This window comes from Sorex araneus, chromosome 1, assembly GCF_027595985.1.
Source record: "Sorex araneus isolate mSorAra2 chromosome 1, mSorAra2.pri, whole genome shotgun sequence".
Classification (NCBI taxonomy): Eukaryota; Metazoa; Chordata; class Mammalia; order Eulipotyphla; family Soricidae; genus Sorex; species Sorex araneus.
Genome location: NC_073302.1, coordinates 197,922,834 through 197,945,307, shown reverse-complemented (window position 1 = coordinate 197,945,307; position 22,474 = coordinate 197,922,834). Strand labels below are relative to the sequence as shown.

General features: G+C 50.3%; 1 protein-coding gene across 2 annotated transcripts in view; it reads right to left on the bottom strand.

Moving 5' to 3' along the window:
- CSMD1 (CUB and Sushi multiple domains 1) overlaps positions 1 to 22,474 on the bottom strand; it is a 980,559-nt gene that overhangs the window by 598,137 nt on the left and 359,948 nt on the right. For both annotated transcript variants that reach the window (XM_055136180.1, XM_055136183.1), the window contains exon 3: positions 2,283 to 2,395. In XM_055136180.1, the coding sequence (XP_054992155.1) occupies positions 2,283 to 2,395 (113 nt within the window). The remainder of the gene's footprint in view (positions 1 to 2,282; positions 2,396 to 22,474) is intronic.

Genomic DNA, 22,474 nt, shown 5'->3' with positions numbered 1-22,474 from the left:
TCATCCATCTGCCTCTCACTGCCAGCACTGGTGTCTTATAGCCAACAAAGGGTGCTATTCAGCACCGACACTGCCGGGAAGGGGAGGGAATCTGTCAGGGTTTCTAAAACGCCAGAGCTTTGTGAACCCTCTGAGCAAACACCATGAATGCTGATTGTCCAAGGTACATTTCAGAGAACAAGAATTGCCTTAGAGACACAACCACAGTGGAGAAAGGAGAAGAGCGGGGAGGGGAAGGGGAAGAAGGGAAGGGGCAGATATGAACTTGGGGTTTACAGGGTGTGGTATACATTATTAAATTAGAAAGCTCATCACATCTATTAATCTCAAAATAGTGCTGATTTTCCAAAGAGGAAGTTACTCACAGGAAGCGAGGCTCTATCCAAATGTGTATCCCAATAATCCCTCTGGGACAGCAATCCCATTTGATGTACAGTGTGGGCTTTAAAGACCCCCTAGTCAGCAGCTCCAGTGGCAGAAGCTCTGCTCCATATGTTGTTAGAGGTAAAAGCTACATTGGTCTCTTTAGATGCAAGATCAGAGAGAACATTCGCCCTGATATTTCGTGGTAATTGCGAAGAAGCTGCATAAAGCACATGGAAAAGGTCATTTCCCACCAAGCCCCCGCTGATCCTTACCAGAGCTAAGCTGGGAACCGCACCCACCTGGGGAAGCCCAGGGTGGTCCTTAGACGGGTCACACTCTCATCAATGCCCCCTTTCTCCAGTTTGCAGGCTCTGGAATTATCCCTCTCCAAAAAGTAACCTGAGCACCCGGGCGGTTGCCGTGCAAACATAAGGTGTAAGGTTCAGACACATGTCCCTCCAGATTCACATGCCAGCATTTCAAGTATGACTCCTGAAAACAATGATTCTGTCTGGAACCTTCTCTATCAATAGCTGAACCTCTCTATTTCTTAAAACATTCTTTCCCAGATGAGCGCAGTCTTTCTATGTCTGTCTCTCTCTTTCTGACTCATTTCACTTAGCATGACACTTTCCATGTTGATCCACTTATATGCAAATTTTATGACTTCATCTTTTCTAACAGCTGCATAGTATTCCATTGTATAGATTTACCAAAATTTCTTTAACCAGTCATCTATTCTCAGGCACTCGGGTTTTTTTCCAGATTCTGGCTACTGTAAAAAGTACATGCGATGAACATGTAAGTGCAGATGTCATTTCCACTATACTTTTTTGCTTCTCCGGGGCATATTCCCAGAAGTGGTATTGCTGGGTCAATAAATGGGAGCTCAATTTCTAATTTTTTGAGAAGTGTCCATATTGTTTTCCAAAAGGGCTGAATCAGTCAGCTGACAGTAGAGTATAGATTGAACATGATGGCCATTCAGTACCCCTATTGCAAACCACAACACCCAAAAGGAGAGAGAGAACAAAAGGGAATGCCCTGCCACAGAAGCATGGTGGGGTGGGAGGGATGGGATTGGGGGGTGGGAGGAATACTGGATTCATTGGTGGTGGAGAATGGGCACTGGTGGAGAGATAGGTTCTCGAACATTCTGTGAGGGAAACAGAAGCATGAAAATGTGTAAATCTGTAACTGTACCCACACGGTGACTCACTATTATAAAAAATTAAAAATTCTTCCCAAGAGTCTTTTCATATGAATAGCAATACTCCAACTTTACTGCTGGAGACCTAGCCCAGAGGGTCAGGGTTCTCTGTGTTCTTGAACCCAGCCAGAAGTGAGCCTGGAGAACTGCCAGGTATGGCCCAAAATATCAGACCAACCAACCAACAAAAGCTGCCAGCAGTACTTATCTCTGCATAAAGGCAGAGGACATGAAACCACATCTCCCCTCTATGTCTCTCAGGAACCAAACAGCTAAACCAACTTCTGTCAGTTCAGGCTGCCAGGTCAAACACCCAGTCTCCTTTCTCAGGACCACTTTCACCGCGGCACGGAGGACCAGTCTAATTGTCCAGTGACTAGGATAGGAAAATGTACTCTTGGCCGAAAAGGAGCACTCCGATTTCCAAACATTAGAAACTTTCCAACACGATGACAAAAACAAACCCCAACCTTTTCTCCAACCCCAAAGCCCTCTCCTGTTTACGGAGTCAAGTGTGAAAACACGTTTGATACAAGAAAGCTTGGCCATGGCAGCACATGGCGGGCTGCAACCCTCCACTCCCAACACCAACGCCACATGTGTGCCCCACGAGCCCTCGGAGAAACGCCAGCCCCTTCTCTGTCCGGTTCCTGGTCGGGAGCGGACAGGCGGGGGCGGGGCGGAGAGCAGAGCGGCCGTCTCCTACCTTCATACAGTGCCTTGAAGCCTTGAGCGCTCACAGCGAAGTCTGTGGTGAACCAGAGGGTGAGGATGGAGCCGCTGCTCACGATGGAGGAAGGCAGCTGGAAGCCGGACAGCCTGGATTCCGGGGGGACAGAGACACAGTTAGGTGTGGCCAGCAGCTCAGCGGGCCCCCAGGGGGATTCCTGGGGCTTCCCTCTCAAACTGTCACATGAGCTCCGCCAGGGACTTGGTCTGCCCCTGAAAGGAAGCCCCCGTCAGAAGCATGCAGTGTTTAGACAAGTCCTGAGACAATCATTCTTGCAGAAATCCTACAATACACCACTGTCTTAGCACGGGGCAGCAGATAAGAAAGTGACACAGTCACCCTCACGCGTGCCACTGGTCCTCTTCCTGGGTTCATGTTCCTCTAAGTGAGGTATAACACGAGCTATTTCACATCTCCTGGGTAAGGTGCTTATTCCTGATCCGCCCCTAAAATAGTCCTGTTTCTCTCATGAGGAAAACTCACTGATGTGTAATAGAGCAATCTTTACACTCTTTCCTCTATGGATACTTTTGGTAGCATTTTCAGTGGTTTTTCATAACAAGCAATACAAAATATATTACTTCGGTTCTGCTTTGGTGCAGGGATTGGGGTTTGGGGTGGAAACATCCCAAATATGGTGGTGGGCGGGAAGGTGTAATGGTGGTGGGATTGGTGTTCGAATATTAAATGTAGTCAAATATTGTGAACTACCTTATAAAATTTTTTTTAAGGAAAACTCACTGGTCGTGGTACAATACCTGATGATGTGTCATTACTACCTCGAGCAGAGGTCAAATGAATCGATTCTAATATTTTATTTCTGAAAGCCTACGATGTCTTAAATCTGTCAATGAAGGATGCATTGTTACTTGTTGACGGAAGAGTCTTAGCCCTGAGGTGCGAAGCCAGGCTCACAGTGGACGGCAAAGGCTACACGGCAGCGGCTGTCCCAACACTCACACACCTGCTCCACCTGCACTCTCCCCAGCTGACCACAGGGAGCTGGCTCAGTGTCTGAACAACGGCCAGTGTATTTTGAAGACGAATCTAGGATGCCAGAAGGGGGCCACCAGGATTCCTGCTTGACCAGATGAGATTTGTGAGCTGACCTCTACTGACCAGCTGAGATCCACTGAGATGCCTGTAAGTCTGTGGTACTAAATACCTCATGCAGAGGCTGAATCAAATGGTGCGATTCATTTTGTAACATATGTAGCAATAATAGGTTCACAGAGAACATGATAAGCTCAATAAGCTAAAGCCCTGAATTAGGGGCCAGTGAGATAGTACAGTGGGTAACATGGGTACTTGGCATATGGCCCCCAGATTCAATCCCCAGTATCTTATTATGGTTCCCCAGCTTCTCTAGAAATGATTCCTGAGTGCAGAGCCAGGAGCAAGCCCTGAAGCACAGCCATGTGTGGCCAAAAAACAAATTCAAGAAATTTAAATAATGTCATGTTACATGGACTGGAGCGATAGCACAGCGGGTAGGGTGTTTGCCTTGCACGTGGTCAACCCGGATTTGATTCTTCCGTCCCTCTCGAAGAGCCCAGCAATCTACCAAGAGTATCCCACCCGCACAGCAGAGCCTGGCAAGCTGCCTGTGGCGTATTCGATATGCTAAAAACAGTAGCAACAAGTCTCACAATGGAGACGTTACTGGTGCTGCTTGAGCAAATCGATGAGCAATGGGACGACAGTGACAATGACTGTGACATGTTACATAAAAGAATAATTCCACAGGCTTCAGAATTACCTACCAGGTATTTTCTTTTCTTTTCTTTTCTTTTCTTTTCTTTTCCAGCATGGCGTTTTTTTATATGCCAAGATCATTTATCTCCTGTCCTAACTGGGAAAATTCAGTATCTTCATCTAAAAGAATTTTTTCATATATATATTTTTCACCTGAACACCCACCAGGTATTTTCAATGGAAATAGATAATTGTCAATTAAGTATTTTCCCTTAATACACACACACTCACACACATACACACCACATACCACATACCAACCACACACCACACACACACATATATCACATATATACCATACACATATACACACCACACAGACACACCACACACACATATATACCATACACACATACACACCACACAGACACACACCACACACTCATCACACAACACCACACATATCACACAAACACCACACACCAACCACATGCAACACACATACAGCACACACCACACACAGAGCACACACCACACACAGAGCACACACACACCCCACACATACACACCACACAGACACCACACACCACACACACCACACACAAACACAGACACCACACACCACACACACAAACACACAGCACACAAATCCCCCCCCACACCATACACACACCACACACACCATACACCAACCACACATACATACTACACACCAACCACACACAACACACACCACACACATCACACACACACCACACCAACCACATACAACACACACCACATATGCCACACACACACCACTACGCCCCCCCACACCCCATTGGCTCCAGCTGCATCTCAGTGCTCTTCAGCGCTTTCTCTCAAATCACATTGATTTCAGTAAACAATCCACATTTCCTTGTCTCTTTCAGAGCCCCTGAGACCCCCAAGAGTTTCTTTCTTGGCATCGTGACCCTCCTAGTCAGCAGGACTCTGCCTTCGGGAGAGGCAGATGGGAGGCAGAAAGGAGCCTGCCCATGTCAGACGGCAGCGGGAGACAGGCCTGGGACAGGCCGGGTGGGCACTGCTTTGTGAGGCGGGCGGGGGTTCCAGGAAGGAGGGTGGACACTGGGCTGGGGGTCTTGGCTGGAAGACCAGCAGCAGGTGGAGCTCCTCACCGTCCCCAACACACGCAGGACACTGTACTCCCTGAGCAGTAGAGTCTCATCCCAGGGCCCACTGAGGAGAGACCGGACAGACCACAACTGGGCCCCCATGCAGACCCCACAGACTCGAAGTGACGGAGGTGTGCAGAATACACCCCCCCTCTGCTGTGAGTTGGACTAAACATTCATAGGAGGTAAGTGGCAGGGAAATCTCGAATCATTAAGCAACACAGTTCCAAATGACCTCTGGGTGAGGGAAAGTCTCGGGGAAGGGAATCCATTAAACTGAACGATGAAGGGGGAGCCAGCTGCCACACTGGGTAGGGCCAGCTACACAGGGCTCTGAGGGAAATTAGTAGCACTAAAACATTCATTAGGAAAGAGAACAATTCTCCGTTAATGACCCCAAGGCTCCTGTCAACAGCCGATTTAAGGAAGAGGAGAATGAACGAAAGACCAACAGAAAGCTCAGGAAGCTCATCTCACACCAGCTCCACCTGCCCTGAGCTGTGATTTCCAGGCTCCCGGGTACCACTGAGTCCTTCCAGGCATTCTGTTCTGGTGAGCTGGGTGGAGAGAGACATTCCAACAACCCGCCAAGACAGCACCAAGCAATAAAGCAACAGAGCAATCTTACTCCTTCATGGGCATTCTTGCAAGAATCCTTGGCAAAAAGGAGAACAGAGAAGGAATATGGAACAAAAATCCATTCAACGTGACTAAGTGTAGATTATTCCAGTAATATAAGCTTGGACCAATAATTGAAAATCAATCAACATCTATGTGCCATTACAAACCCTTATGTATTTGTATCTGTCTGTGCACACACCCACCCACACACACACACACACCTATATATATATATATATACACATATATATACCCCTGTATATATGGGTTATATATATATATATATATATATATATATATATATATAAAACAAAGAATGCTAGCTACAACCTTTTGCTTACAGATCCTTTTTGTCAAGCTGTGATGGTGTGTGTGTGTGTGTGTATGTGTAAAATGAAAAGTTAACAGCTTGACAAAGTCTCTATAAGCAAAAAGTTGTAGTTAACATTCTTTGTTCTTTTTAGTAGCTAAAGACTGAATATTTCCTCCACGATTGAGAACAAGTTTCAGAGGTCTTCAAAACATTGGTTTTAGATTCTTGTAAAATGTATCTAGAAAGGGAAAAATCAATAGATAAAATAGGAGGAGTTGCCTTATCAGTCTTCAATGCTTATTCTATGGCTATAGCAATCGAGACCACCTGGTTAGGGCAGGAAAGCTCGTGGAGATCAGTGGATCATAACAGAGAAGCCAGAAATCGACACTGGAAATTCAGCTCGGAACAGCCATCTCCACAGCAAATGAACAAGCAGATGCCCACCAGCCTAGTGAGAGTACCTTGGTTTACCTGATTAGTCTTAGGCTTAAGACTAATTTGTACTCTATATAGTATTTATCAATAATGACCAAAGTCATAACTGTAAAACCTAAAACTGTGAAGCTTTTAGAAAAAAGCATAATCCATAAAAGAAACAACTGCTAGGATCAGACAAGGGGACAATAAAAAACTTTTGCCTTGAAAGAACATGTTAAGAAGACTGAAAAGATGCATTACAGATGGAAGGGAAATATTTGCAAAACACCTGACAGTGGACGAGATTCTAGAATCTATAAAGAACCGGGAAGACTCAACAGTAGGAGAATAAACAATTCAATTAGAAAGAGGCAGAAGACAAGGAGTAATTTCATCTGAAAGGAAACACAGATGGCAAATAAGCACATGAAAAGATGCTCCGCATCATTATTCATTAGGGAAATGCAAATTAAAACCACAAATATCAGCACACGCCTATTAAGGATGAAGGGAACAGAGCGGGATCACATTCCAGCGTGGCGAGAGGTGGGGAGGAGGAGGCACCCCGCATTGCCACAGAGAACACTGGCAAACAGTGGGCAGCTTCATCAAATACCGACCATGAGGTTTTCCAAAAACAGCCCCCCTGGGCGTTCCACCTCCATAATGAAGACTTCGGTTCGTGCACGAAAGGAGAGCCTTTGGGTCTAGAGCTAGTACAGGTGCTTGCCTTGCGCTAAGCAGGGCCTGGTCCCAGCCCCTGCAGAGGACCCCCGAGCAACGGCCAGGAGAGATCCCCTTGAGCATAGAGCCAGGAGTAAGTTCAGAGCACTTCTGGGCATGGTCTGAAAGCCAGAAGCAAAAGCAGTCAAAGCAGAGCCTTTATGTGCAGTGACGGAGCACTGGAAACAGCCCGCATGACCTTGCAGGGGTGAGGCTCCCACCTGGCCAGTCGGTATCATCACCCATCACTACTCAGCCACGGAAGCAGCCACCATCAGCGGCCTGGGCTGATGCTCCAGAGAGTTCAGAAGGACAGACAGAAGAGACCCCAAAGAGAGTGTGTGCTGTGGGGGCCCCCTCTGCACCTGGGAAGCACCTGGAGGGAGGCGGCGGGGGGGAGGGGTCCTTCCTGGATAGGACCTCAGCTGCCCTGGGTGCTCACTCCTGGGGGCTGCTCAGGAACACACAGTCTGGAATTTCTCCCACAGCAAGAACAGCTGCGATGATTTCACATCTTAAGAACTTAATAAAACAAAAGATGGGATGGTTTGAAACTGAGAAATGCTTGGAAAATACTAACAGGTAAAAATAACAACCAAATTAATCGAAAACTAAAAATAGTATTCAGTAACAAAACACGATCGCATTACATTCCAAAAACAAATTGAACAAACAAGATTGAGGATCATCTCATTATGTAACGGGGCTTCTGGATGTTTAAAATGCGGATGAACAACCAGTTTAGTTATCAGATAACGTGACAGCACTTTAAAATAATTAGATCCACTCTTCCACTGCTGGTGGGAACGGTGTCCGGCTCAGCCCCTACGGAAAACAGTGTGGAAACTTCTCAAGTCATTAAGAATGGAGCTTCCATAGAACCCAGAGATTCCATTTTTTTTTTGGCATCTCCCCCAAACGTCCTGAGATCTTAATTTAAAAAGACATTTGCACTCCTGTGTTCGCTGCAGCACTATTCACAATAGCCAAGATCTGGAAACAGCCCAAGTGCTCAGAAACAGATGAGTGGATAGGGGAGCGCGGTTCGTAACACACCACGGACTTGTTCCTCAGCTCTAAGCAAAGACGAAATCATGTGGGAGGGAGCTGAGAGCACCTTGGTTGGCACCGTGAGTCAGAGGCAGAGGGCAGTCGGAGAATGAGCTCTCATGTGTGCACTAAAAGGGAGGAGGGCCAGGGAAGAGAAAAGGTCAGTAGGCAGCATCTGAGGGTTGGCTAGGACCAGGGGCACGGGGTACCGGGCAAAGGGGAGCTGGAGACTGGCAGAGGTTGCTGGCAAGGGGGGAGGGTGTGGATAGGATCTCTGCTGAAACATTCTGATACGGTATTGAAACTCACAGGGCCTGGTTAAAATCTGAAGCAAGTGTGTGTGTGTGTGTGTGTGTGTGTGTGTGTGAGAGAGAGAGAGAGAGAGAGAGAGAGAGAGAGAGAGAGAGAGAGAGAGAGAGAGGGTGGGGGAAGAAGTTTCTGCAAGAAGGTGGAACAATTTTTAACGCTTATCAATCATGTTGGAGCGTAGCACAGCGGTAGGGCGTTTGACTTGCACGCAGCCAACCTGGGTTCGATTCTTCCACCCCCCACGGAGAGCCCGGCAAGCTACTGAGAGTATCCCGCCCGCAAGGCAGAGCCTGGCAAGCTACCCGTAGCATATTCGATATGCCAAAAACAGTAACCACAAGTCTCACAATGGAGACGTTACTGGTGCCCGCTCGAGCAAATTGATGAGCAATGGGATGACAGTGATACAGTGATCAATCATGTTGATTGAAGGCTTTGAGAAAGTGGGAAAAGATAAGTAGAAATCCAAGTATCCTTTCATTTCTCAGGTTTATAAAGAATGGTGGACGTGAAAAGACATTGTCTAAATTCGGATGAGCGGGAGGATAAGCATAGGATGTCGGGGCTCACGAACACCCGTGCAGGGCTTGGGGGGGCTGCCTCAAAGTCAGGGAGCAGAGCACATGCACCGTGGGCCATGTCTCCTAGAGCTGCTGTGTGGCCTTCACGGGGGCCCCGTGTGGGGGAGCTGGGAAGGACAGAGCCCGTGTGGGTGGGCGGCGGGGGGAGGACCCCGGCTCAGCAGGAAGAATGGCAATGTCTCTAGCCCACTGCCGGGGCTGACACGGCCTCATCTCTGCAAACACCTCTTGGAGGCGGGGGCCCCCGTTCCTTCACACACACCCTTCCAAGGATGCAGGGGAAATCTCAGCATCTCTCCAGTCTTTGAGGGGACTCTGGCCACTGCCCCCCACCCCGCCTCCTGCCCCGTCCCCCAGCCAGGAGATCATCAGTCACTGGGAAAGTGTGAATTCACACCTGCTGCTGGTAAGGAGACATCTAGGCGTGGCTGGCAGGGTGAGAGTGAGGTGTGGGTGCCCGCTGAGGGGGCCAGTCCTTCCTCAGTGGCTCCATCCGGTCTCACGCCACGCCGCACACTGGCGTCTCCCCTGGTTCCATCCCTGCTGGCCAGCGGTGCGGGCGGGTCTTTGGAAGCCCCCAGACAGCTAGTGCAAACTCACTAGGCTAGTCCAGTCACTAAAAGGAAGGACGGAAATGGAAGTGCCCTCTCCCCATTCCGCTCAGACCCCGCACTCCTCCACAGGGCTCCCGAGTACCCATAGGGAGGCGGGGAGTCACCCCAGGGTCATCCGGAGGGGCTGGGAGGGGCCAGCCCAGGGGCTGCTCTATTCTGGGGCTCTGCCATGGCCACCTGCAGGCGGGGCAGCGGCCTCAGCGTCAGGGGAACAGCCGCATCTGCATCTGACACCAAAACAAGGCGTCCCGGTGCCCCTCTGGGCTGCGTTAGGGGCAGGTGAGAGCGAGGAGAGAGGACACTCCCTCACCCCAGCACCAGGGATGAGTCGAGACGCGGGACCCGTCTCTCTCTTCCTCGACCTGCTTCCCTGCTGGTTCTTAGAATCTCCTGCTCTGGCTTTTACCCCAGTGAAGCCAGTTTGCCTCTTAGCCCCGGACAGGGACACCACAGGCTGCAGAGCCGAGCGCTGTCAGAGGGTCAGAGGGGCAGGGCCAGGGGCAGCTCCTGTATCCCCAGCCCGAGTTCTCCACAGAGACCTGAGGCTGGGAACTGAGTGAGCTGACTCTCTAAAGACAGCACCGGGATGAATCGCACTTCGAGATCCAATGGTGGGTGGGGGGCTGAGGGGGAGGGGGCAGAGGGCAGGCCAGAAGGAGGCCGGCTTCCGTGGGATCATGCCCCAGGAACCAGCAGGACGCTGGACCCACAGCCACGCACCTTCTCCGTGGCACCCACACAGCCCCTGCCGCGTCGCTGTTTGTATTTCTTTAAATGTCAACTATGTTTAAAACTACAATTCGGGCGAAATGTCAAGTGTATATTTTACGTAAATTGGAAAAAAAGTCACTAAGTTAAATCATTTTTCCTGTGAATGTGGCTGCTTTAGGGAAACCTCCAGAAAGCCAAATGTCACCAAATTCACATTAGTACCTGGGATCTGACGAGGAGCACATTTCCGGCCGCGAACGCGTGTGGTGCTGGTAACAGCGTAAGAAGCATGCTCTACTACCGCGCGGGGCAACCACCCCCGAAGTCAGCCTCATCCCGGACATAAATGTATTCAGTGTTGCACCAGTTAATTTCCTCAGAGTGGCGTGAGTGAGGCGTGTGTGGGCGTCTGGGAGCCGATTCCAAAGGCCCCCTGTGCAGAGCCTGCCCCTGTTAATCTCTGGGCTCACCATCCGGGCACCCCGGTTCTGTTACACGTCAACAATGGGATGACAGTGCCACCGTGCCAGCTACTCCAGACAGGAATCTAGGGCCTGGGGCAATGCGGGTGGCAGCGGGGGTGACAGAGGAAGAGGGTGAGTTGGGGCTGAGAGACATCGGACAACTGGTTTCTCTCAGACGCAGGTTGTGGCCACAGTGGAGGAGCACAGACTGGGAGGGGGATGGCGGGGGCGGGGGGGGCAAGCAGCGTCCAGGAATGGTCTGTGGACTGGCTGTGACCTCAGGGTAGTGGGCGGCAGGAGAAGTGGGCACACCCAGAACTCCCCCTTAAGGGGGTGAGGAGGCCACATGCCTTGACTAAGACCAAAAGGAGAGGAAAGGTGGCATTTAAGATGAGGCAGCACTGAGCAAAGGTCTCGGGGGAAAGGCTTTCCAGGGCCCAGCGGGGCCCAGGTGCCTCTCTGAGGGGCAGTTTGTGTTTGTGTCTGTGATCCCAGGGACAACAAGGCACCTAAAGGACTTCAGGAAAGTTTGCCGACCGGAAAAATGGACGCAATGAGAACCCAGGAACCTGCCCGATAGAGGCAGAACCCTGGAATGACAGTAAGTGTCCCTGTGTGAACACTGCGTGGGCCAGAAGGGCACAGCAGGGAGCCCAGATACCCAGTCCTACACATACACCTGGTCACACACACACACACACACACACACACACACACGGCCCCCCCCACACACTCAGTCCCACACATACACACACAGTCCCACCAACACCTAGTCCCACGGACACCTGGTCCTACACACACACCTGGTCCCACGCACAGTCCTGGTCACACACACACACACACACACACACACACACACACGGCCCCACCCACACCCAGTCCCCCCACACACATAGTCCCACCAACACCTAGTCCCACGGACACCTGGTCCCACACACACACCTGGTCCCACACACACACCTGGTCCCACGCACACTCCTGGTCACACACACACACACACACACACACACGGCCCCACCCACACCCAGTCCCCCCCCCACACATAATCCCACCAACACCTAGTCCCTCGGACACCTGGTCCCACACACACACCTGGTCTCACGCACACATCTGGTCCCACACACATCCAGTCCCACGGACACCTGGTCCCACACACACTCCTGGTCCCACACACATAACCAGTCCCACAGCCACTGGGTCCCACAGAGACACCTGGTCCTGCAGACACGCTTGGTCCCACACACACTTACCAGTGCTACAGAGACACAGTCCCACACAGACACCTGGTCCCATGGACACACCTGGCCAATACCCCTTACCTGCCAAGATAGTGAGCAATTTGTTCTAACAGGGGAAGTGCATCTCATGGACGTGACTGCATATGGATTACCATTGATCTCTCTCAGGGATGTGGAACCTCCCCCAGAGAGCCTGTCCCTCCGTCCTGGGTTCCCCAGCACTGCAGGGCCTGGACATCCTGATACGGTGGGAGGGGCCCTCCAAGCACACCTGTACCCCATCTCCTTCCCGGCCATGTCCTTCCTCCAGGACCTGTTTTACCTCAGTGTGGGCCCCATAAACCTCACTTTAGCCTGTGCCCACAAATTCTCTCACCTACCTATGACACAGGCCACAGCCCAGTTGGGCACCCTCCATGCTGACATGCCAACATTATCTTGGTTTGTGAGCCACATCTGGCAGGGCTCTGGGGACCCGATGGTGGCTGGGAAGGAGCCCAGCTTAGCTGTGTGCGAGGCAAGTGCCTTTCCTGCTGCCCTGCGTCTCCGGCCCACCATGCCACAAAGAACATGTCAAAGCCACACCACATCCAGCGGCCTGTGGAGTCCAGCTCTCGCCTCTCTCTAAGGCTGGGACTTCAGGAGCTGCCAGAGATAGGCAGGCCGAGGAGCGTGTGGATGCAGAGACAACGGGCACCCACCTTTGCCTGTGGGTCTCATTCTGGCTTCTGCTGCCCCCGAAGGCCCAGGCACAGCCACCAGCCACAGAGTCAGGAAATTCTGTACTGGGGAGTGAGCCCTGGCCTCGTGTGTCTCGGGCTGACAGCATGTATGCTTTGCTGCAGAGTCACATACGGGCTGTGAGGACGCCTACTTTGCAAGCTTCTATTTTCATGGTCCACACTCAGGGCTAACTCCTGGCTCTGCACTCAGGAATCTCTCCTGGTGGGCACAGGGGACCACATGGAACACCAAAGATGTGACTCGGGCAAGTATTGTACTATGTACCCAGCCCAGAGCATCCACTTTGGAAGTCCACCGTGGGTTTGAGCTGCTTAGTGAGCGGCTCTCACAAGGGCGAGCTGCCAGGTCCAAGGTGCTAGGAGCCAGCAGTGCAGAGAGCCGCCCCCACTCTCCTGCTCAGCTCCTCCTAGCCCCCCTCAAGCTCCTCCTAGCCCCCATGCTCTGCTGCTTCCCAGGAGGGGTCCTGACAGAGAGATCCATCTTACAGCTGGAAGACTCTTCGAGGCATTTCATTTTCGCAAATGGAAAACACAACCAAATAAAACAGCAAATCTCTGTTCTCACCACAGAACAAACCCCAGTAAAGGGCTTCCTGGGCAAAATCAATCTTTCTTCTCACCGACCCAGGAGGGCCTATTCGGAGCGAAAACTCTGAGTTGATTTTTAAACAGGAAGTAAATGATATGGCATTTCTAGAAGCCCTAAATATAACAGTATGAATTCCAGACCATTTGGGGGCAATGATCAAATTATTCATAAAAGGGGAAACGTGTTCTGCCAAAAGAAGTTGATAACATGAACCTTCCCCAGAATTTGCTCCTCAGGCCCTACAGAAATTCTCTTCTTTACCAATGCACGAAAGGACCTTAGCAGATGGTAATGCCACACTACTGGGCATGATTCTCTACTGTTGGACTGGAGAGGCTGCTATTGGGCACAATTTCCTTCTACTGGACTCAGTAGCCTGCCATTGGACATGATGGCCTACTATTGGACATGATACACTGCCATTGGACAGGATACCCTACTATTGGACATGATACCCTACTATTGGACATGATACCCTACTATTGGACACGATACCCTACTATAGGATGTGATACCCTGCTATTGGACATAATACCCTGCTATTGGACACGATACCCTACTATTGGACACGATACCCTACTATTGGACACGATACCCTGCTATTAGACACAATACCCTACTATTAGATATGATACCCTGCTATTGGACATAATACCCTGCTATTGGACACGATACCCTGCTATGTCCTTATATAATAAGAACATGATACCTTATTATTGAACTTGCTACTACTATTGGCCATGAGGTTATACTATTGACCATGGTATGCTACAGTAAGATGAAAAACATGACTATTGAACACAATAATCTAAATACAATATGTTATTATTGGACACAATATCACTGTAGCACTGTTGTCCCATTGTTCATCAATTTGCTCGAGCGGGCACCAGTAACGTCTCCATTGTGAGACTTGTTACTGTTTTTGGCATATCGAATATGCCACGGGTAGCTTGCCAGGCTCTGCCATCAGACAAGATGTTAGAAATAATTTGCTACTATTTGTAAAAATGTCCTACTATTGAATATGGAGACAGCACATCACAACTGCATACAATGCCTTACTTTTGGGCACGACAGCCCACTGTTGGACTGTTGATGAGGCATTTACTACTGGACTGATAGCCATCTCTTAGATATGACCGCTGCTAGAAAGGGTGCTCAGCTATGGGCATGCCACCCTACTCTTGGGCACCATGGCTATCCACTGGGCACCATACCCTACTACTACACACGACACCCTACTATTGGACATGATACCCCACTATTGAGAACAATGAGTTACTGTTGAACACCATGCCCCACTAATGGACACGATTCCCGATGACTGAACATGACACTGCACTACAGAATGCAACGAGTTACAGCAGACACCTTCCCCCACCATTGGACATGATGCCCTATTACTGGACAGGATTGATTCTCCACTACTGGATGCAGTGAGTTACTATAACGCACAGTACCCTACTGCTGGACATGGCTCCTTACTAGTGGACACGATATCCCGCTATTGGACATGGCACCCTGTAGGATACGATAACTCTCTATTGGGCATGGTACTCTACTACTGGATACAATGTTACTACTGGGTATGAGACCCTACTATTGGTCAGAAACCCTTGTCCTGACCAAGGGTTTTACTCTATGGGGTAGAGTAAGTCGGTCCTGGGTACAGTTCTCTATGATTGAATGTGTTACTACTGGCCTTGATTCCCTCCTCTTTCCTGTGTGACCCCTCAAGGGCATGGCACTCTGCTACAGGATCTTGCTCCTACATGCTCTTGCCATAGCTGAGCTGCTGCTGCTCTCAGAGAGGAAAGTCTGTCCTGGGTGATACCGCAGGGACCCCCAAAGGCCCAGAGTGCCAAGGACGGCACCGACAGGCCAGCTGCTGAGCCAGCCTCTGTGCTTTCTCTGGAAGTCTCTGTTTGCCCCTGAAGTCGTCCCCCCCCAGACACACATGCACAGAGAGACTCATGTGTATGCACAGACACACACGTACACAGACACATACACACATGCACACAGAAACACACACGTACACAAACATGCACACACGCATGGAGATACACACGAATATGCACGTGCATGTACACACACGTACACAGACACACATTAACAAGCACACACAGATACACATGCACACAAACACACACACATGCAAACACACACCACTCCTTGAATTACAGTACTTCTCTGCAGCTCCCGGGCACCTCCACATTTCTCTCATTTCACATGGTCTGACAAACTCGTTCACTAAAGGAAGCAAGTAATCACTAGTAATCCCTTCTTACTATTTTGGTGATGGTTCTCTTTTCGATTATTTAATGAAATGATCATTTAGAGTAGTTTGGGACCTATTACTTTCCTGAACTAGTTCTCCTTCTCAGAGAATCTGGCAAGGTACCGAGAGCATCCTGCCCACACGGCAGAGCCTGGCAAGCTCTCCGTAATGTATTTGATATGCCAAATACAGTAACAATGATGGGTCTCATTCCCCTGATCCTGAAAGAACCTCCAATGCTGCACCACTGGGAAGAATGAGTAAAGAGAGACTGCTAAAATCTCAGGGCTAGGACAAATGGAGACACTACTAGCACTCGCTCAAGCAAATCGATGATCAACGGGATGACAATGATACAGTGTTACAGTGATACTTCTCTGAAATTAAACATGACCAGAGGATTGGTGATGGTCCTTCAGAGATGATGGCATTGACACAACCATTGACATCCTGACGGGGGTTTCCCAAATGGGCATCTTAGAAGACCGACCACACGAAACAATTTCATTACAGACTAATTTACATAGTTTCATCATTAAACCTCTAATTACTAAGGATTTCTTTCATCCAGTCTCTTAATATATATTTTTTAACTACACCAGTGGTGCTCAGGGATCACTCCTGGTGAGACTTGGGAGAACCACATGGATGCTGGGATTGAACCCTGGTTGGCTCATGCAAGGCAAACATCTTACCCAATGCACTATATCTCCAGTCACTTAGTATAGCATCTTGTAGCTTTGTTTACTCTCATTTGAGTCTAGGGCTGAAAAAGTTATGTCCATAGCCACATATTAATAAATTTGAAAGCATACACATGATCTGTATACATATTTATTCACTCTATGTTTTCATTCATTCTGCATATTTAAAAACACACTTTTCTACTCCACATTTTTCACTGCAAGGAAATATTTACCATTTCAATTTATAGAAAAGCAAGCACAATAAAGCAAGTTCTGTAGAGACATATTAAGAAGTCCACAGCAAAAATCAGACTTCCCATTGACTTCCAAGAGCAAAGAGAGGATGCAAACCAGCTTGAGGTGAGGAGACCTGAGCCTAAAATTAGTGACTTGAACCATGGCTATAAAATGGAAAGGATCTCAGAGGAAATAACCTGTTAGTGCCCAGAGGCCAGAGCTCACCCCTGGTGGGACCTGAGAGTGAGAGCTCATAGCACGCACACACGTGTAGGATGTCTGGCTTTTGCCAGCAGTTGGTACCTGAAGGTGAATCAGCTAAGATCAATGGTTTAGAAGTGGTAAGATGGGAAAGAGCCTGATGCTTCCGGAAGCATAGCAGAGTGCCAAGTCCTGTGCCCACTGGAATGTGTCTCTCAGGCTTCAAAAAGCAAAACTCACTGCCCCCAGATTTTCACTTTAAAAATGAGTGGCTGGAGCGATAGCACAGCGGGTAGGGCGTTTGCTTTGCATGCAGCCGATCCTGGTTCAATTCCCAGCATCCCATATGGTCCCCTGAGCACCACCAGGAGTAATTCCTGAGTGCATGAACCTGGAGTAACCCCTGTGCATCACCAGGTGTGACCCAAGAAGCCACAAAAAAAAAAGTGCAACAACCACAGGGCACTCCCCGGATATTCTATGACTGGAGAGTCACCCCGTCCTAGGGCTGCCACACTTTGGTCAGTCACACCCTGGGCAGTCACCCCCTCCTAGGGCTGCCGCTCCCAGCTGCACCCGCAGGGTCCCCCCGACCAGCCACCTCCTCCCCCTCCTTAGATGGCACCAACCCTGCTCTGCCCACTTAGAGACAGGTGACCCAGGCAGCAAATACGTACCCAGGAAAAGGCACAGCACCACGTGAGCAGTGTGGGGAGATGAGAGGAACCTAAATTGCCGATCGTGACCATCATTTCCTCTAAGACACAGAGAGGTGGCCTGGCCGACAGGGAGACAGCCCATCGAGACCCCTCATTCCTGCTTCAGAACATTTCCCCCCAGGGGCACACTGCTTTCCTCTCCCCTACTAAATGATATTAGAAATTGACTTGAAACATTAGTTCTAATTAACATTCCAAGATGCACAATAGTATTTATGAAACTTTCTAACCATCTGACTGACGTTTCCAGGACAAAATCCATTTGTAAGATGATTTTTTTTTAATGACATCAATGGAACAGATGTCTTTCGATTAATTACACTTGAGGTGCCCGGCAATAGGTAGAATGGAACAGACCGTCTTATTTTTAAATTGCAAACGTGTTTTTTCCCCCCAGCAGGTTCAAAGCTTTCTCATTCCATGCCGACAGGTTGTGTAGAGCCTTGCAGCATCCATGAGCATGCCCGGCTGTGAGGACCTTCTGGGGGATGTGGGTGAGCGTCCGCAGGAGCCTGGGGGTACCCTCAGAGCTCGGCCATGCTCTGAGCAAAATACACCATTGACTGGTACTGTCGAAGCACAGGTGAAGTGGCTGGAGAGGGGCGAGAGAGACAGACACTGCGTTGCGACCTGCTTTCCTGACAACTGCCGATGCATCACAGTTGGGGCCCACAGATGCGCTCCATCAAACAGCGACCGGCGAAGAGCCCCTAAAAGAACGACCTGTGACTCGAGGAAGGGAACCTACAGCTCCGCAAATATTTGCGATTGTTACTTCCAGACCCAGCCGGCTGCTGCAAACAGGCTCGGCAGCAGAGAATAAAATCCAGCGGACGTATAAGCACAAAAGTGTATAAATCTGTAACTGTACCCTCACGGTGATTCTCTAATTAAAAATAAATAAATTTAAAAAAAAAATCCAGCGGACGTTGACGGGAGACCTGGCCTGGCTGCGCATAGGGGTTTCCGCATTCAGAGACGTGCAGAGGGTCTCCGGGTCTCAGAGAGTTCCGGGGTCACCTCCATGGCACCCACAGTTCCAGCAGAGCCACAGCAGCATTCGTACACGCGAGTCTCCCGGGGGCCTGCAGATGGGTGAAGGGAAGCACAGTGTCTTCCTCTTGGCTCCGATGCCCGGCGTGAGGCGGCTTCTCCTCCATGGCGGAGGCCTGGACACAGCATCCACCACGTAGACACTCGGCTGCAGTCGGCTCCCTCCAGCCCTGGGCCCGGGACTCTCGGGCGAGTTTGCAGTGGCGCCTGCCTGCCTTCCTGCCCTCTGCCTGTGTCCTCTGGTGGCCCACATGGTCCCTTTCCAGCGTGTCCCCCGGGGAGGGCAGCTTCTCCCTCAAGAGGCACAAGCCGGGGGCCACAGAGAGACGGTCTTCAGGGGTCCAGGCTGCTCTATCACTGCTGGCCTCCTGGCAGTGCCCGAACACCACCCACTTCTCAGACCCTCGTCCGTCCTGTCCAGGATGGATGAGGATGCGCGGGCTGGAGTGTCCAGGGCTCCTGCATAGAGCCCTGTGGGGTGCCCTCAAGGCCGCAGTGTTCCAGGCCTGATGTTTGGACCCAGCTGACCAGACCACGAGAGACAGGGAGAGAAACACAAGTTCTGCTTCATGCAACAAACGCGTGATTTCAGGCCAGAACTGAAAGCCCAGGGGGAGAGGGTGGGAGGGAGCAGCAGCCACAGGTGGAGCTGGGGACACCCAGGCTCCGCCGTCCAGTGCAGGGCATTGGGGAGCCACTGCAGGCCACTCTCAGAAATGGGCCTGTGGGGGTACATACAGCCCTGGGAGAGGAAAGACAGACGCCAGTGAGAGCCTAGTCAAGACTGATGGCGCCCAGTATGTACACACATGCACACATACACACACACACACACACACACACTTGTGCTCACTGACTCACACTCACACATACACAGTCATACACATGCATGTACACGCATACCCTCAGGCACACTCACACACTCATTCATGGAAAACTAAATATGCAAAAAACTCAAATGCTCTTACATATGAGTTTATGAAACTCATGAACTTCTGAACTTACGATGTTTATGAAAAACGGACTAGTCCCTGATGTTCCATTTGCTCTCAATGGAACAAACATCTCCGAATGCAGCAGCTATGTGTACCTTGGTTGAGAACTCAACATGAGGAATGACTTGGCACCAGAACTGTGCAGGAGGAAGAGAGCAGCATGGAACGCCTTCAAGAGCATCAAAGAAGTGGTTAGGAAGACAAAGAACCTCCGGCTCTGGGCACATCTTTTCGACTTCACCATTCTTCCTGCACTAACATATGCCTCAGAGACCTGGGCCCTATGAAAACAGGATGGAACGCTGTTCAGGTATCCCAAAGAGGAATCAAAAGAGCATGCTAGGAGTATCACGTTTCACTCAAGTGAGAGAAGGAATCCAGAGTTCCGACCTCAGTCAAGGGTCAAGAATCAGGGATGCTGTCTCATTTGCCAAGGCATCAAAAATCAGGTGGACCGGACACGTAATGCGATTCAGAGACGACCATTGGACTAGAGCTGTTCCCGACTGGATTCCATGGGACACCAAAAGACCATGTGGCTGCCCACCAACGAGGTAGTCAGACTTCTTCCTCAAAACCCTGAATGAATGATTTGAGGCTCTTCCTGTTCCTGGAGCGAGCAGATATCATTGGGCAACACTAGCACATGACAGGGACAAATGGAGATGTTACTGGCGCCCGCTCGAGCAAATCGAAGATCAACGGGATGACAAATGATACAAGTGATGCTCTTACACACACATGCACATTCACATATTTATTCATGCACCCGCACCCCCACTCAACACTCATACATACTCTCACACACATTTATACACACATCCACACTCTTATTCACACATGCACTTGCGTGTTCATATATTCATGATGTATTCATTCCCACATGCCCACTCTCTCTCACACATACTCACACACTCACTCAAACACACACTCACACATTCACACCCACACCCACATTCACACCCACTCACACACTCACACACTCACACATTCACACCCACTCACACACTCACTCACACACTCACACCCACATTCACACACATTCACACACTCTTACACACTCACACACTCACACACATTCACGCACACACATTCACACACACACACACACACACACGACCTGGCTCCTGCCTGAGATTGGGGTTGGGGGTTGGGGGGCACTATGATGATGATGGTGATACACTCTACATGGCATAAAAGCTAAACTAAGTGAGAAAATCTTTCCAACACCTCGATGGCTTGAGAGAGAAGTAAGCTGTGAATTGAAGGCATTTTATCGGTCCTTGAAAGACAGCAGAATCATATTATTCAGAGATAGTGAGCAACACCCGCCACTCGAAGATCTGAAGCTCCTTGGAGAGGCTCTAAGCCGATGGAATCCCTCTGTGGCAGATAAGGAGCAGAGCACACCCTCGCCCAGTGCCAGCTGACAGGGCACGTCTGTCACTCACGGCAAATGGCTCAGCTCAGGGCCTGGGGTGGGACCGGGCTCCGAGAAGGAAGTGCCAGCCTGGCTGTGGTGGCACCACCCTCTGAGAAACGGCATTTGCAGAGCAAGAATCCAGCTCCAGCCTCTCCCGGGACTCTCTCCTGGGGTGACGCACAATGACAGGAGCTGAGAGAGGAGAAGGAGGGAAGGAAGCACAGCGAGGAGGTGTTTAAGATCTGAGAAATGAGGAGCACACAGACTGAATCTGTCCGTCTCCATGAAAGTGAGGACGATCACGAGACACACGAGGTGAGGCCATGGGTCCAGCCCGAATGCCTCAGAGTCTCCAAGAAGGTCGCGTGTCCCCGTTTACAGAGACCAAGCTCTAGACTCCTCCCCCTGCGCTGAGCTGGCTGGGGGCACCCTCCACCCCACAGGGTCCCCTCCTTCCAGCTTCACACTGACGTCGCGGTGGGATTAACTTTCTAGGGCAAAGTCTGATTGGAACTCGAGCTTTTCCCCTAGGGTGAAAACTCACGTGTGTCCACTGAGCAAGGCCTTCCACAGAGAGCTGAGCCCCCCGAAGGGTGCATGCAGGGCACCCCCTCACCAGCTAGAGTCAGCAGGAGGCGCATGTGAAATATGGCCACAGGGACCCTCTCCCACCGAGCGACTTCGAGTTCCCCCGTCCGGAGTGGACAGAACATTCCTTGGGGGCCGGTTCCCTTTCATTAGCTGCACAGGCAGCAGCAGAGAGTCACTGAAGGCATTTTCCTACTTGCATCTAATTCTACCAGTAATGCTCTAACCATGCAAACGGGCCTCCTTGGCATCTTGCTGCCATCCTCCCTCTCGTGCCTTCTAGGATGTCAAGTCTGGCATTCAGTCGTCATCACCTGGAAGCTGCCCTGGCCGGTGACCAAATAGCTTCTCTGCAGCCTTTCACCTGGCAGGGGTGGGGGCAGCTACAGCTGCTCAGGGTCCAGGCCTTCCCTTCAGGTCAGAGAAAACACGAATGTGACATCCTTAAAGCGCTTTCATCTCAGTGTCCCCTTCGACCTTTTCCACAGGGACGTCCAGCAACCTTGTGTAGGAACACAGGGCGTACGGATTTACCAGCCCATTGGAGGACAGCAGGGTGGACCCTTTCTCCATCTTCCATCTGAAAGGGCCCCCATCTACCCTTCTGTCCCTAGCAAAGACACACAAGCCTATACCCCACCTCTGGTAAGCTGCCTGTTTCTGCTGTCTCTCCGGCAGGTCTACGCTAGAACGGCTCAGTCGATACGAATGATCCTTTTGTACATTTCATCTCATTTATAGTTCTTGACAGCATAGG